Genomic DNA, 16,668 nt, shown 5'->3' with positions numbered 1-16,668 from the left:
CATTCATGATTTACAGTCGGGATGAGAAAAGACATACGGTATGTCCAGATAAATTCCATAACTTACATTACTTAATATTTGTCGATTCAGAGTAGTGCACTATAAATAGCCGTATTGCATTCAAAGTTTTAAACTGTATAATTTTTTATCTAATACAATATCTCAACTTTTAATCATACAGCGTAACATTGTAATAAAATAAGCTGCTTACAAATTTATTTATTTGTATCCCATCTTTTTATTATTTTTAGAAATAACTCAAGGTGGTGAACATACCCAATACACCTTCCTCTTCCTATTTTCCCCCCACAACTACCACCATGTGTGGTGTGTTAGCCTGAGTCACCCAACTGGCTTTCATGGCTAAGGCGGGACTTGAATTTGAGGTTTCTTGCTTCCTAAACTGGCACCTTAACCACTAAGTTGGCTTAACCAAAGTTTCATTAGGTCCCTGCCCACTGAGAAACTGAGGAAATTATTATTTTGTTCATCTCTTTATAGGCAAAAGACAATGTTGCTTTTGGGATATGCCTGCTGTGAGTTGTTCCTACTCTTTTCCAGAATGCTACATGTTCATATCAAGTTTTAAGTGTAACAGAAGTTAAAGAAATTAATCGGGCAGTGTAGCTTTGTTTTTTTTAAAAAAAAAATTGGTTAAGGATCTTTAAACAATCTGGAAACAATATATCTCTACAAGAGAACTGCTAGTGACTAGTAACTCCTGTTGGATGGGGTTTTTGCCTATTCCATTCATTTTACCATTGACTGAAGTCGCATCTGAGTTATGGATGGATGATTGGGTTTTATTCCTTATTTAATGTTTATTAATCTTCTCAGAATCACACTGGCTGAGATGTACAGCCACATAATTTCTTGAAATAAACAAACAAGCATTCGTAAACTCTGTTATGGGACTTCTTTAGATTTCAAATTTGTTCATATTTCACTCACAATTGTTTTCAGTATCGGAAGTACATCCATTAGGAATTCAAGATGTTTGTATTAAAATGACTGCACTTCAACAATCCATTCAACTAAAACACTTTCAGCTAAAGATACAAACCGTAAAACAAATTTAGTATTTTCTGTCTTGCCAGCTCCTGATTCACCAGACACGATGATCGACTGACTCATCTTGAGTACTTTCATGTCGCGGAAGGCTTTGTCAGCTGAGGTAAATATTGAAAAGGACAACAAAGTGAGTTTCCAACAGAACAGCCATCAATATTTTCATTACTTTGGGAAGCACTGTAATATTCTATTATAAACAAATAATTCCCTCAACACTGTCAGACTTTCTACTAAATCTGCACTTCTGTTCTACTAGTTTTTCTCATCATTCCTTTCACCCATTTCCTCCCATGTTGACTGTATGACTGTAACTTGTTGCTTATGTCCTAAGATTTTTTATTAATATTGCTTCTTCATTGCTTATTTGACCCCTAAGACAATCATTGTTGTACCACATGATTCTTGACAAATGTATATTTTATTTTATGTACGCTGAGAGCATATGCACCAAGACAAATTCCTTGTGTGTCCAATCACACTTGGCCAATAAAAATTCTATTCTATTCTATTCTATAAACATTTGAAACATAAAAATAAATATATTTTCTTTTTCCAGTATACAGTACTGGACAGTATTGAATACTGTACATTCAATACAATATTGAATGAAAAGAAACAATGCCACCAAAAAATTGGTGAAAATGCTGATATTACATAGGTAGTCCTCAACTTAACAATCATTTGTTTAGTGACCATTCAAAGTTGCAACTTTGAAAGTAACTTATGGCCATTTTTCACACTGTAGCTTCTCAGTGGTCATGTGATCAAAATTGAGGCGCTTGGCAATTGACTCATATTTTTACTTTTATGGTTGCAGAGTCCCAGGGTCATGTGATCACCTTTGTAACTTTCTGACAAACAAAGTCAATAGGGAAGCCAGATTCTTTACTAAGAACTATGGCAAGAATAATAGTAAAAAGAGGGAGAGGGGCATGGCCAAATGCTGTGGTGGAACAGAAGAGGAAAAATGATTTAGTGGCTATTTAGATGATGGAAGACAATGGGGAAAATATATTTTAAAGGGAAAATGTAACTAATGCCCGGGAGTTTTTTTGAAGATTTTGGATTGTGGTGGAGTTAAAGGATTGAAAGATAAATTGGAAAGAACAATTTGTTTAAAATGGAGGCAAGACAATTATATAACATCATTGAATAAGACGGACAGATGTGTGGATGAAGAGTGCCATCTGCTGGCTAGAGGGAATAATTTCTACCTTGGAAGTACTGCATGGATATTTTGACAACTGCTGACCTTGGATTGTGACGCTATTCTGGATAGCAGTAGAGAATACAAAACAAACAAAAATGCTATTATACTAGAGAGATTTTTTCCCATCTGCATAGATTGGAATGGATGAACTTGGAATGAACTTTGATATATCAAATGTTGAAGATAGATAATCCACTTGAAAGAAAACAATTATAAAGGCTGTGAAACAGCTGGACTGATTGTGAAGGTTGATGAACTCTGACTTTGATATCTTGGCTATAAGCAGCTATGAAGAGTTGGTAATTTTATTGAAAGACTGTTGTGGGGATTTAAAGGATTTCTTAAAAATGGTTTCGGAATTCGCAGGTGGAAATAAAATAGCAAAAGAAAAAACACGAGATGGTAATAAGGAGTCCCAAATTATAACGATAGAGAGAGAAAGTGAAATAGAACAAAAAGGCAGCCAAAAAAAAAGAAAAGAAAATAGAAGAGGAAAAACAGGTGGAAGAAGACTTTGAACTTGATAATGATAAAATAGAAGAAGAGATTGAAAATGGACATATTATTGATAATATTGAATTTCATGATGATTACACTGAGTTTAACAGTGTTGGAAAAAGAATAAAGCAAGGATATGGATATTGAATATGACAAATAAAAAAGAAGATATAGAGGCTTCAAAAAATAGAGATGAGCACCACCTCCCTAAAGTCGGTCCCAACTGATAAAAACCCCAAGGACACCTTACTCTCCTAAAACTAACCAAAATACATACAGATTAAGCAAACTGTAATCCAAGCAACCAACTTGTTCATATGGTCATACAGATCAACTGCAAAAGTTCCAGCATCTTGCCTTATTTTTATCAGTGTAAAAAGAGACAAAATCATTTTAGACAAAATAAAAGCTACAGAAAATAAAAGCATTGAAACACTGGAAGGCAGTGAAGTCTGCTTCTTACCAATTGCATAAACGTGAGGTGCCAGCGTCCCTAGTGACTTGCCTTGATACTTTTTAATAATATCTAGTGAGTAAAGTTTTGGTATATCAAAGTAAGGATTCACTGCTATCAGGATGTTGGCTACATAAGTCTGGAAAGAAAACACACAACAAAATATGTTATAATCACATGGATTTGGAATTTCTGTTTGTAAACTTCAGAGGCCTATTACCAAAGGGTGTGAGGCATTCCTATGAAGGAATGTTCAACACGCTTCCAAGGTCAATTTCTTGAAGTCATAACCAAATCACAGTTTTTATTTTATTATTGTTATATCGATTTAATAATTTTAAACAGCATCATTTCTTATGCTGATAAATTACAGTGTAACAAGCCACTGAATACGTAAGATATGTTTTGTAAACCTTTTAAAATAAATTATTATCAGTGCTAGTAGTTGTGATTTTTATGTAGTGTATGCTTACAATTAGATTCAATACAAGTAAATCAACTACAAATTAATTAGTAAAATTATTTTCACACAAAGCGTCTTTAGCACGTCTGCTCATTTTTCAAAGATGAACTGCGATTGCATATACTGTAACTTAAAATTATGAATGACATAAAATTACACATGTTACAGAGCGACTTACTTTTCTTTTTTTTTAAATGACAACAATGAAAAAGAACCTAGAGTAATGGACCTATGCAAATATAATGGTAATTTAAGAGGTAGGATTAGGGGAATTTTTTTTTTAATGTAACTGTTGTATCCCTGCTTCTGGCATTTCCTTCAGAAGTTTCATCATTCTATTTCCCAGCTGGCATTTGACAAAGCAGGGACCATGTGCAATTTAGACTGGATTTGTTACATATGATCAGGCAATCTAATAGCCCCATAAAATATTAAGCTGGCTGTTTGAGCTGGGAAGTATCCGAGTGATATAGGTTCTTTGCTTGACAGAGAGGAAGGCAAGGATGCATCTTTTGCTTTTTAATATATTGTGTTCTCTGAAAGAATTGCATGTAAGGATGAGTTACGCATTATGTGTATAATGTGCAATTTGAGTAGGTCTATTCAATTAAAAAACGAGTGCTAGATTGAAAAACTAGTCTAGTGGTTATACAGCTTTCCTGCTTCTTAATCAATTGAGCAGTGACAGAGGGTAATTCATTTTTTTAAATGAATTACTTCCATTCACAAAATAAAGATTCGAAGTAATTTCCCCCCAAATTGTTCCATGACAATCGATGGAATAAAAGTAATGCAAAAGCAGTCACTTAAATAGCTAGCAGACTCAGAAACTTTGGAAATCCTGTGAATAGCAGCTAGACAACAAATCTCTAAAACCATACCTGTGTGATCCATTAATTTTTAATGTGAAAAAAACCTTCATATATAGACAAAATAACAACTCAAGATTTAAATCATAACAATACTTCTACAATTCTCACCTAGTTTTAACTTTTGCTTCTTTTTATCTATCTATTTCTTCTTTTCACTCAAATTAATATGTTGACTTAAGGTATTAATAATGTATTCTTTTTTCTGTAATGTAATTTGACATCTAGAACAAGAGGGGTAATTGCAACCCCAATTTTATGTTAAATGTGTGTTTGTGTGTATGTCAAGTTTTATGAAAAATTTAATAAAGTATATTTAAAAAAAAAATTAATGTGAAATCTGCTTTTGTCAAAGAAACAATGAAACTGGACATAGCACATAAAAATGGTTTGATATCAGGATTGTGCATAGTTGAAAAGTCCATATCATAAAGCCCGTTGTACAGTACAGAAAGAGTGATCTAAAGGCTTGATAGATTAGTCTAGTTAATCTATTGGCTATCCTATAATAAAATACTGGCAACGAAGGAGACCTGGCGGTCTCCTTCAATCAGTTCAATCAATTCAATTAGTCAGTAAAAAAGATTCTTCCCTCTTCTGGCAAGCTATCTTGAGGACTAGAAAACCAGTGGACACCCACCCCATCTCCCCAGTCAATTAAGTGCCAATTCAAGCCTGGGTGGAATATTTCAGAATGACCCTCACTGGTAATATAAATGAGACAAGTTTAAAATTCCCTCCCCCGATGGCTCTGTACAAGAGATAACCCTTAACTCATCGCTTAAGGATGTAAGGCTCCAGGTGCTTATTGTGTTCTGTCTGTAATAATTCCATAATAAAACAAGTTTCCCATCTGGTGGATGCCTCTGCTAGCCTCTGTGTTTACATTCAAGGATAAGATTAGTTATGTTCCAAAACACTGGGGCCTGGAAAATATTGGCCCAATTCATAATAAGAATAATAACAATGATTCATGCAATTATACAGGCCTATTGGCTTTCTGAGTGCGGTTAGCAAATTATATACTAAGCAGTTAATCACAAGTTCCAAGACTAGATAGAGGAATGAGGTATAATCCAAGATGAACAGCCAGGGTTTAGAGAAGTGGGGTCAACAAGAGACCACATTCTCTTTCTTGCAAAAGGTATACTCCCAAAAAAGAAAGAAAGAAAAAGAAAAAGAAATCTGTCTAAAACTATCATTCTAGTTTTAAAGCATGCCTTGGACACAACATCCGGGGGGGGGGGGGTGTTACTATTGACAGGTACCACATCTTTCGCATACAGAAATTATACTGCAACACTATCTTAAGAATGAAATACAATCCACAAGAGTCCCTTCTCTAGCACACTAGTTCAGAAAGGACTCTGACAGGGACATATTCATTCTTTCTATCTATCTATCTATCTATCTATCTATCTATCTAATCTATCTATCTATCTATCTAATCTATCTATCATCTATCTATCTATCTATCTATCTAATCTATCTATCTATCATCTATCTATCTATCTATCTATCTATCTAATCTATCTATCTATCTATCTATCTATCTATCTAATCTATCTATCTATCTATCTAATCTATCTATCTATCTAATCTATCTATCTATCATCTATCTATCTATCTATCTATCTATCTAATCTATCTATCTATCTATCATCTATCTATCTATCTATCTAATCTATCTATCTATCTATCTATCTAATCTATCTAGCTATCTAATCTATCTATCTATCTATCTATCTATCTATCTAATCTATCTAGCTATCTAATCTATCTATCTAGCTATCTATCTAATCTATCTATCTATCTATCTATCTATCTATCATCTATCTATCTATCTATCTATCTATCTATCTATCTATTTATTTGATTTGTATGCCGCCCCTCTCCATAGATTCGTAAACTTTTCCTTTCTTTTTTCAAATTGTACATCAATTCAATGGTGTACCTTCTTAATAACCCTATACTCCTTTACACTGGTCATGCCACTATAGTTTCACAAATCCCCATAACTCTAGTTTCACAAACTTATGGAAACTTGGTTCCCAGTTTTGAAAAAGCTAAAATTCTGGTATTTGCTAAGAGACACTCAACAGCTGGAGAGTAGAAGGGCAGAAATCCGAGAATGTTATGGCCTTGAAATATTTTACCGAAACACCTTGGAGTGGTTTTCCATTCTAAAGGCACTTGAAACCTATACCAGAAACACATAGTGAAGCTAATTTAGATCTACAAGGGCAATTAAGCCCTTGTAGATAGCAATTAATCCCTGCAGTATTAAAAACTTGAGGCCAAATCACTGGCCCAAATCCTTTATGGGATAGAAAGTAGAAATTTATGCAAAGGCAGCTATACTGGAAATAGTGCACACAAAATTTGTGAGATCAGTCCTTACTGCACCTAAGGAAAAGCAAACGCCCAGTTAAGACTTGTGACAGGAATGCCTGCAACCAGATAAGAGCTTGAAAGAAGAGAATGCATCTCCCAGTTGAACTGACACTAGGTTTTAATAAGATGATTTCTTTTTCCCTTGAAACAGGCTGTAGAGCAGGATTGGGTGGTATATGGGCTTTCTGCACCATGCCTAATTTCTTTAGGATATGACCACACCAAACAACTGCTCAGCCCAAGAATAAAGAGGATCTGGAGTTACAGACTGAAGTTCATAGGCTGCCCTAACAAGGCAGAAATTGCATAGATAAGAGCGCTTGGGGAAACAGGAAGATATCCTACAAAATCTAACTTCCCCCAAGCTGATTTTTCAAAGCAGGCGTAACATCTTTCCATCCTCACTGCTGCAAGGCAGATACTCTAAAGCTCATTAACTGAGCATACCTGCTCATGAGGTGACAGAGAGATCAAAGCCATTTTGTATGTATTTCAACTGTAAATTCTGCAGCATAGGTCTTCAAATCTGACAACTTTAAAACTTATGGACTTCAACTCTCAGAATTCTCCAGGCAGTATAACTGGCTGGGGAATTCTGGGAGTTGAAGTCCACAATTCTTAAAGTTGCCAAGTTTGAGGATCCCTGTTCTACTGGGATGTCAGATCTACTATGAAAATGTCCAGGAAGACCAGACAATTTCTATGTGAACCACATTCTAAAAGATTCACAATCTTTTTCTTGCTTGTGTAGTAGCCAATTTCTGTGTTGTTGCCAAAAATAAGGCAAAACTGGTTATACGAATACTCACATCTGCTTTATCATTTTAAGTTTAACACATTCTAACCATTTTGTTTTTAGATAATATATAGTATATTTGACTTTGTAGATTGTAATATTTTAGATGTATACTGGCGCAGTTAATTAATGCATTAATATAATAGTGTATGTCATATGTTTATGTCATTTCATTTTTCTCCTGTTAGTATTTTCCCTCATCTATTAGATTTTATTTGGGGGTTGTATTTTTTTTAAAAAAAATTTCACTGGCCATTGACCAAATAAACAATAACTATTTCATATTTTGCCAAAAAAACAAAAACAAAACCCCCACCCATATGTGTCAAGGGTGAAATGATACTTACATAGATTCTATCCTTGCTGTAGCGAACTCTTATATTATGTAAGAGGGTAGCTTCATTTAAATACATTAGGGAACCTACAATGAAAGCACAGCAATATTTTAGTAAGTACCATATACCCTGCCACTTTTCCTGAAAGAAATCTGTGACAGATTTAGAGGAGGTAAGAGAAGGGCTCAGAATCTGAGCCCTTAGAGCAGTGTTTCCCAACCTTGACAACTTGAAGATATCTGGACTTCAACTCCCAGAATTCCCCAGCCAGCATTTGCTGGCTGGGGAATTCTGGGAGTTGAAGTCCAGTTATCTTCAAGTTGCCAAGGTTGGGAAACACTGCCTTAGAGACTTAGACCAGTGGTTCTCAACCTTTCTGATGCCCCGACCCTTTAATACAGTTCCTCATGTGGTGACCTCCAACCATAAGACTAGCATCAATTCTCCCAACAGAGCTTTAAACTGTTTGGCAGGAAGGTCAGAGGGACGCCCCCATTGTAAATGCCTTATTGGTCGGACTGTAAAAATATATGTTCCAAGGTGCCAGAATAGAAGCTTTAGTTCTAACACCATGGGAAATTTGTCTTTTCCCATGGTCGTAGACAAGAACCACTGGCTTAGAGGATTACAAAAAAAATTCCAGAGTCTTTTTCTTCCCATTCCTTTCTGTTCAATCATCCCTAATTCTTGGAGACTCCTGAAAACATCTGAAGTTTTCTTAGCAAGGTTTCTCTCCCCCACCCCCGAGAAGTTGGTTTGCCCGCCCTCTTTTACTAAGATTGAGAGAAAGTGAGTGGCCCAAGGTCATTCAAGCTGGCTGTGTGCATAAGGCAGGCATAGAAAAAAAATGGTCTTCCTGATAGCAATGGCACTTAGACTTATATAATGCTTCACAGCGGTTTACAGAGTCAACGTAGTGCCCCCAACAATCTGGCTACTAATTTTACCGATTTTTAAAAGATGGAAGGCTGAGTCAACTTGGAGCCAGTCAGGATTGAACTCCTGGCTGTGAGAAAAATTTGCCTGCCATACTGCACTTTACCCATTGCAACTAGTCTTAGCTAAAGCTAATGCTGCTCCTGCCAGTAGCATTCTTCATTCAGACTCAGCATGTTTCAAATGGCATCCTCTAAGTCAGTGTTTCCCAACCTTGGCCACTTGAAGAGATCTGGACTTCAACTCCCAGAATTCCCCAGCCAGCATTCGCTGGCTGGGGAATTCTGGGAGTTGAAGTCCAAATATCATCAAGTGGCCAAGGTTGGGAAACACTGCTCTAAATACACAGGCGGCCAAACAACACCACGCCCCTTCCCGTGGCTTCCATTCTTGGGGGGAAAGCATATCACCTAGCAACACTCATTCATTTGCGAAGGGCCTTGGCTCAAGCAAGCAGCTGGGTTTTGGCAACCTCAGTCTGCCCAGAGCCCTTGCCACTTCACTTAACATTTACATGGCTCACTTACAATTATCCTCCACATCCTTCTTACTGTCCTCCTCTGCAGGAAAGACTTGGTTGATAGCAGCAAAAAAGGTCTGTAAAAGAAAAGGCGATATAAGTCATTGGTTTCTGTGGGAAACTGAAGAAAGCCTTATTACTGGAAGTAATACATAAGCAAGCACCTTCGTGTAAATCTGCAGGAAGGGAAGTTTCATGCACAATAGCTCAGTTTTCCTACAAGGATATAGCAACAGCTAAAATCTAACTCTCATTAGTCTCTCTTTTTTTTAAAAAAAAGTTTTCTTTATTTAGATATAAACACACATAAACATAGAAAAACATTTTAAAAAAAGAAAACACTGGACGTGTCATGACTATCCTGTAACCTGTTACATATTATAATGATTCCATATTACCAACACCTATTATTATTATTATTAATTATTATTATTATTACTATCTACATAACAACATTTATAGATCTTACTTAGGTATCCCTCTTATTATTTTATTTTGACTGATCCTCTTTCTATCTCTATCATTTAATTTGTTTGACTATTTTTGGGTTGTTGTTTTTTCTAGCCAATAATAAAATTTGCTCCGGCTCTTACAGTATTCTGTCTCATTTCATTCATTCATTCGTTCGTTCGTTCGTTCGTTCGTTCGTTCGTTCGTTCATTCATTCATTCAGTTCCATTGTTAATTTGTCCATTTCCGCGCAAGTCATAATCTTTTCTATTAAATCCTCCTCAGAAGGTATATTTTCATGTTTCCATTGTTGTGTGAATATTAGTCTTGCTGCTGTTATTATATGCAGAATTATTTAAATGTTTTTGTATTTTCCGTGGGTTGTTCATAATTTTAAAAAAATCCAATGTTTTTTTCTATTTTCATTTCTAATACTTTCCCTAGTCACTTTTGAATTCTATTCCAGTATATTTTTGTCTTGCTACAGAGCCACCACATAGCGTAATATGAGCCATTTATTGTCTTACACTTCCAACATTTTGGTGTTTATAATCAATTTTAGTTAGTTTGTGCCATCTGTAGAACATTTTATACCAATTTAGCCACCCCGAGTCTGCGGAGAGGGGTGGCATAAGAATATTATTATTATTATTATTATTATTATTATTATTATTATTATTATTATTATTCTTTGTACGTTGTGGTAAGTGTTAATTTTTATTTCAGTTCCAGAGTTGATGCCATTCTTCTAGATCAGGTTCTCAACCTTTCTAATGCCGCAACCCCTTAATACAGTTCCTCTTGTTGTGGTGACCCCCAACCATAAGCCTAGCACCAATTCTCCCAACAGAGCTTTAATCTGATTGGCAGGAAGGTCAGAGGGACACCCCCAATGTAAACGCCTTATTGGTCGGATTGTAAAAATATGTTCCAAGGCGCCAGAATAGAAGCTTTAGTTCCTAACACTGTGGGAAATTTGTCTTTTCCCAGGGTCTTAGGCGACCCCTGTGAAAGGGTCGTTCGACCCCCAAAGGGGTCCCGACCCCTAGGTTGAGAACCACTGCTCTAGATTGATATTATAGCCAAAGTTTTATGCCCATTTGATCATTGTCTCTTTAACCTTCCTGCCTGCAAAATCTAATACTCATTAATCTCTCCCTTATGTACAATGCAAGAAGCTGCAGCTCCAAGAAAACACTGTCCTACTCAGTGATGATTTATCTTCCTTGAACCTGAACCCAACCATCAATAATCATTGGTCAACTGAAACAACTGCCCACCATTTCTCTACACAGGGGACAACAACCTTTTTTTAAAAAAGTAGTATCACCTTCCATTGGAAGAAATGTGAAACGGCTAGTGCAGGTGAGATTCCATTTCTGATTCAAACAAGCATGTGCAAAATTCATGAACCAATGTGCTGAAAGCAGCCTCATTTGTTATTTTAGAAGAAAAGGCGTTTTATTTTATAACCACTGAATTGGACACTTATAAACAGCATTAAGACATAATGGGGGATAGCTATTTGATTTATATCTCCCTTTTTCCCTCAGGTCAAGATAGTATAAACAGCACTTCCTCCTGCAACATTACCCACAGCAACAACCTAGGGCATGGGTGTCAAACTTGATCACTGTCACGTGATGTTTTTTGCCTTTGTGGAGCCGGGATGGGCATGGCCTGTGCATGACTCATCTGGCCCGCAGGCTGCCAGTTTGACAGGCCTGACTAGGGTGTAGGTTGCAGTGAGGAGAAGGCAGTGACCACACCAAGAGTTTCTGTGGCTAAAAGAAGACTTGAAGCTGCCTGGCTGGTTAAATGTGCTCTTGCAATAGCACACATAGCACCTCTGCTCCAGGAGTTGCATTAACTGCCAGTCTGCTTCCAGGTCAGATTCAAGGTCAGTAACCAAGTGACCTTCAGCTTCAACCGCAACAACACAAGAGCACGCAACAAATTCAAACTTAATATTAATCGTTCCAAGCTTGACTGTAAAAAATATGACTTTAGCAATCAAGTTGTCGAAGCGTGGAACTCATTACCGGAATCAGTAGTGTCAACCCCTAACCGCCAACATTTTACCCTTAGACTCTTCACGATTGATCTCTCCAGGTTCCTAAGAGGTCAGTAAGGGGCATACATAAGTGCACTAGCCTGCCTTTCGTCCCCTGTCCAATTGTCTCTCCTTATCCCATATATCATATATCTTTTCTTCCTTTCATATATCTTCTCCTCTACTTTTATATCTTTTCTTTATATATAATACTTCATGCCTATCCTCTTCAATATGTATTGTGTATTGGACTAACTAACTAACTAACTAACTAACTAACTAACTAAATAAATAAATAACTAAATAAATAAATAAATAAATATAAAATAAAATAAATAAATAAAAATACATCAGACCCAATTACACCCCTTTAGATCTAGCAGAGAAGAGATGTGGGTACCATTTACAATTTGTTGTGGGTACCATTTGGATTTATATTTGGTAGGTCTCAAGAGGCAGGTCTTCTCTATCATGGTGCCCATGTTATGGAACATTTTCCTCCCACCCCCCACCCCCCGGTAAAAAAAAGACAGGTTAGTACCATCCCCATTAATCTTACAGAAACCCCTCAAGATCTAATTATGTCACCAGGCCTGATGACAAATTTAGATGGCTTCATTTTGGTTGCTATATTCAGTTTCTCATGTGGTTTGTACTTTTACATTTTTAATAATATTCTAATTTTTAATAATGCTTTTGATATATTTTGTAATGATTACTTTTATATATTTGTTGTTTTAATTGATTGTTGTATGCCACCCAAAGTAGCTTCTTGTGAGATGGGCAACCATGTAAATTTGATTAATAAATAAATGAATAAACTTTATATTTCTGTGTAATGTCTGAGTATAAAATACAGAATTAAGCAAGCAGTTATTTTACCCACCAAAAAGTTATACTTTGTTTTGCCTTCTCTTGGTTCAGGGCACCTGTCTACAATAAGCTAATAATAATAGCCTTTATTGTCATATACATCATCTATACAATGAAATTTATTTACTTTATTTATTTATTTATTAGACTTCTGAAATTGGTTTCAGCCTCACTGGTGCAAAAAAAAATAATACAAGCAACATAAATAGTATAAAGAATAATCCCTATGCAAATAATTAGGAAAAGAAAAAGAAAGAAAAAGAAAAACTAGTCTCTTCATGTACGTGATTGTGATTGTGTTTAAAAGCCTGACAGCCCAAGGATATAAACTATTTTTAAACCTATTTTTTCAGTTGGCTATGCTTCAATATCTTCTGCCCGATGGTAGAAGTGCGAGTAGACACCGATCAGGGTATGAATCATCACTGAGTATCTTCCCTACTCTGTTAAAGCAGCACACCAGTGGTGTCAGAGGGCAACCAATGGTTTCTTGTGCCAAATTGATCACTCTTTGTAGTGCCTTCCTGTCTGCAGCAGTTAAACCAGCATACCATGCTGTAATGCAGTATGTGAAAATACTTTCTATAGTGGACTTAAAGAAAGAGGTCATCAGCCGTAGTAGTTCCACCTAATTTTTTCGCAGGACTCTAAAGAAATGAAGTCTCCCTTGGATCTTGCCAATCTCCATGGACATGTTGTTTTTCCAGGTGAGATCTTGACCAATACGCACTTCCCAAGAATTTAAAAGAGGAAACCCTTTCCACACAGCCCCCCTCAATATATAGTTCCTCTCTTTTCTTTTTCCAATAAGTTTTATCTATTTTTGGTCTTTTAACATCTCTTGTTGTGAACATGCTTTCTGAATTTTATACAGCTATACAATAGTCTTAACAATATAAATATATCTGTGTGTGTGTGTGTCACATGTTTTTTGCTGAATTTTTTTAAAATTAAGGGAGACTAGGATGGCACCATTTCGGCCTTTTTCTGGTCACATCAGCTAGCCACACCCTTACTGGGATTTGATCCAGCAGCTTCTGCCTTGTAAGACAGAGAATTAACCTCTAGGCCACCAGACTTGATCCCTTCAGCTCTGTACCAGGGAGAGGCTATATGTTTTTTATGTCAGATCACCCTGGTACATTGAAGGAACGTCACAGCTCCTTTTTGCTTCTAGGCCCAACCCTATATATTTAAATAGTTATAATTCATTATCATTTCATTTTTATCATCTCTCATGTTTCTTTTCATCTTAATGAGTCTGCAGAGTCTGCGGATAGGGGTGGCATAAAAATCCAATAAATAAATTAATAAATTAATAAATTAATAAATTAATATCTATATTTTAGTCTTTTCCTCCCTCTTATTTTATTTCTATTTTAATTCTCTTTTCTTTCCCTTTTTTCTTACTCTTCCCCTTCCTTTCTAACAATAAAAAATGTGGTCTTTTCCCACTTTGTACATTTCTAATACATTTCTAACTCTAAAATATTTTGCTTTACTTCTCCACATCATTCTCACCCTTTAACGCAAACTTTTTAAAATCTTTTTAACAATGTATTCTATCACTTTATCACCTATCACTTTATCAATTCAAAATTAATTCTTATCTGTTATGTCCCATACAAATCCAAGGAGAGAAAGAGAGTACAGCAAAAAATGGAGTTAAGAACAGAAATGAAAGAATTAAAAGAAACCTGGGGGAGGCAACCCAAAAAGAGAAAGAAAAAAGGATTAAAATATGGAACAGAATAAAAGATAAGGGATTTAAAAAACCAGGAATGTGTATATTAAGTTAGTATAACAGAATTAAATAATTTTAAATAAATTGTTTTTTGTGGTGATAAGAATAAAAAATAATAACATTTTTGAATGTAAGATGTGAATATAGAAGAGATTTTTACAATCCAACCAAAATTCCAAGGGGGGGAAAAATGCGAATTTAAGCCCCTCTCTTTTTTTTTTTGGTTTATTCTGGGGTTTTTTTTAAAGTAGCAAAAAACAAAGATTCCAAGTGCTGCACCCTTCTTTCTTTCTTTAAGATGGCATTTGTGCTTCACGTCAGTATTATTCCTCTTTATTGTTCCGTACTTTCAATTTCATTAAATACATATGCACGAAAGTATTTCAGACCTTAGGGAAGAATTCTTTGGATTTTGGAGATTAATTTCAAAAATCTCCAAAATCCAAAGAATTCTTCCCTAAGGTCTGTCATATATTATCAAGCAAAGCTTGTTGAGAATGTCTTAACAGAATTAAAATTCTCTGAGGCTTCCTTGGAATAAGAATGGTTTTACATAGAGGGGCATTACTTCTAAAAAAAGTTACTTAGAAGTAAGAAGGTCAACATCACCTTCTTTCTCCCCTAGATGAGATTACTTCCTTAGAGGGACACTAGACCCCTCAGAGAGGAAGCCTGTAGCACCACCTCTTGACCTACATACTAAAATTCCCTCTATTTCATCAGGTTGAAAAAATTGAACATTAGTTTTAAAAATTATTTTAAGCTCCTTCTTACAAATTCAAAACAGAACATTTTCTTCTAAAGAAGCCTACATTTGTATACTAAGTAAGACCATGGATTTCCGCTGCCCCTCCTCCCCATTTTATTTTCGTAATGGAATACAGCTCTCCCTGTCAAAAGTTCTCACAGAAGAGACCAGCTTTCCAAATTACTAACTAATCTTACAAAGTACAAAGAAGTAACAGTTTAGTAGGTCCACCTAGGTTTGAACCAGACTACACTGTCCAGGCTACATGTCCTTCTAGATCAGAAGTGTCAAAATTGATTTCTTAGCGGGCCATATCAGCACTCTAGTTGTCCTCCCCAGGCCAGCTGGGGGGAGAGGGAGATGGAACCCCGGCCAAAACGGGGTGCCTCCCACAGGGCCTTCTCCCATTTTGCTGCCCCGTTTTGACTGACAGATTGCTGTAGGAGGCCGTCCAGGCCAAAAACGGGATGCAGGGTTTGTATACTCCCCCGTACCCCATTTTGGCTGCCGGATGCACCGTGAGCCAGTCATTTGCTAGTTCCAGGCCAGTCCCACATGCCAGATATAAGCACTCCTATTCTAGATGATCACCTGTAGATGAAAATAGCAGTCTAATTTATAATTCCGTTACTAACGTATGTATCTTTGTGTGTCTTCCTTAACTCAGATTCCCCAGAGCATTTAAGATGTTGCATTCACAGTACAGTGGTACCTCATCGTACGAACTTAATTGGTTCCAGGAGGAGGTTCGTAAGGTGAAAAGTTCGTAAGATGAAACAATGTTTCCCATAGGAATCAATGTAAAAGCAAATAATGTGTGCAAATCCTTCAGGAAAATCCCAAACTTTAGAAGGGAGGCGAACAGAGGGCAGGGAGGGGCAGCTAAAGGGGGCGGGTGGAAGAAGCAAGGCTAGGCTAAAGGGTGAGTGGGAAGGAAGAAAGGCAAGGGGGGTGCCCCTCCCTTTTCTTTCTTCAAAAGACACCGTTTCAGTGCCTTTGCAAGCACTTGTTCTCTGCAAAATCTTTCCTCCTCCAAGCCGCCCCTCCCTTTTCTTTCTTCAAAAGACACCGTTTCAGTGCCTTTGCAAGCACATTGTTCTCTGCAAAATCTTTCCTCCTCCAAGTCGACACTCCCTTTTCTTTCTTCAAAAAAGGGGGAAAAAAGAAACCCCTTCATCCCAGCAGCAGCTGCTTGGGTTCGTAAGGTGAAAATAGTTCGGAAGAAGAGGCAAAAAAATCTTAAACACCGGGTTC

General features: G+C 36.4%; 1 protein-coding gene across 6 annotated transcripts in view; it reads right to left on the bottom strand.

The window, feature by feature from the left end:
* MYO6 (myosin VI) overlaps positions 1-16,668 on the bottom strand; it is a 149,936-nt gene that overhangs the window by 77,410 nt on the left and 55,858 nt on the right. For all 6 annotated transcript variants that reach the window (XM_070733087.1, XM_070733083.1, XM_070733084.1 and 3 more), the window contains exons 3-6: positions 9,554-9,623; positions 8,103-8,176; positions 3,243-3,372; positions 1,064-1,169 (exon numbers count right to left, since the gene is read on the bottom strand). In XM_070733087.1, coding sequence (XP_070589188.1) covers positions 1,064-1,169; positions 3,243-3,372; positions 8,103-8,176; positions 9,554-9,623 — 380 coding nt within the window. The remainder of the gene's footprint in view (positions 1-1,063; positions 1,170-3,242; positions 3,373-8,102; positions 8,177-9,553; positions 9,624-16,668) is intronic.

Source organism: Erythrolamprus reginae, chromosome 1 (assembly GCF_031021105.1).
Source record: "Erythrolamprus reginae isolate rEryReg1 chromosome 1, rEryReg1.hap1, whole genome shotgun sequence".
NCBI lineage: Eukaryota > Metazoa > Chordata > Lepidosauria > Squamata > Dipsadidae > Erythrolamprus > Erythrolamprus reginae.
This window is presented reverse-complemented; position numbering and strand designations above follow the sequence as displayed.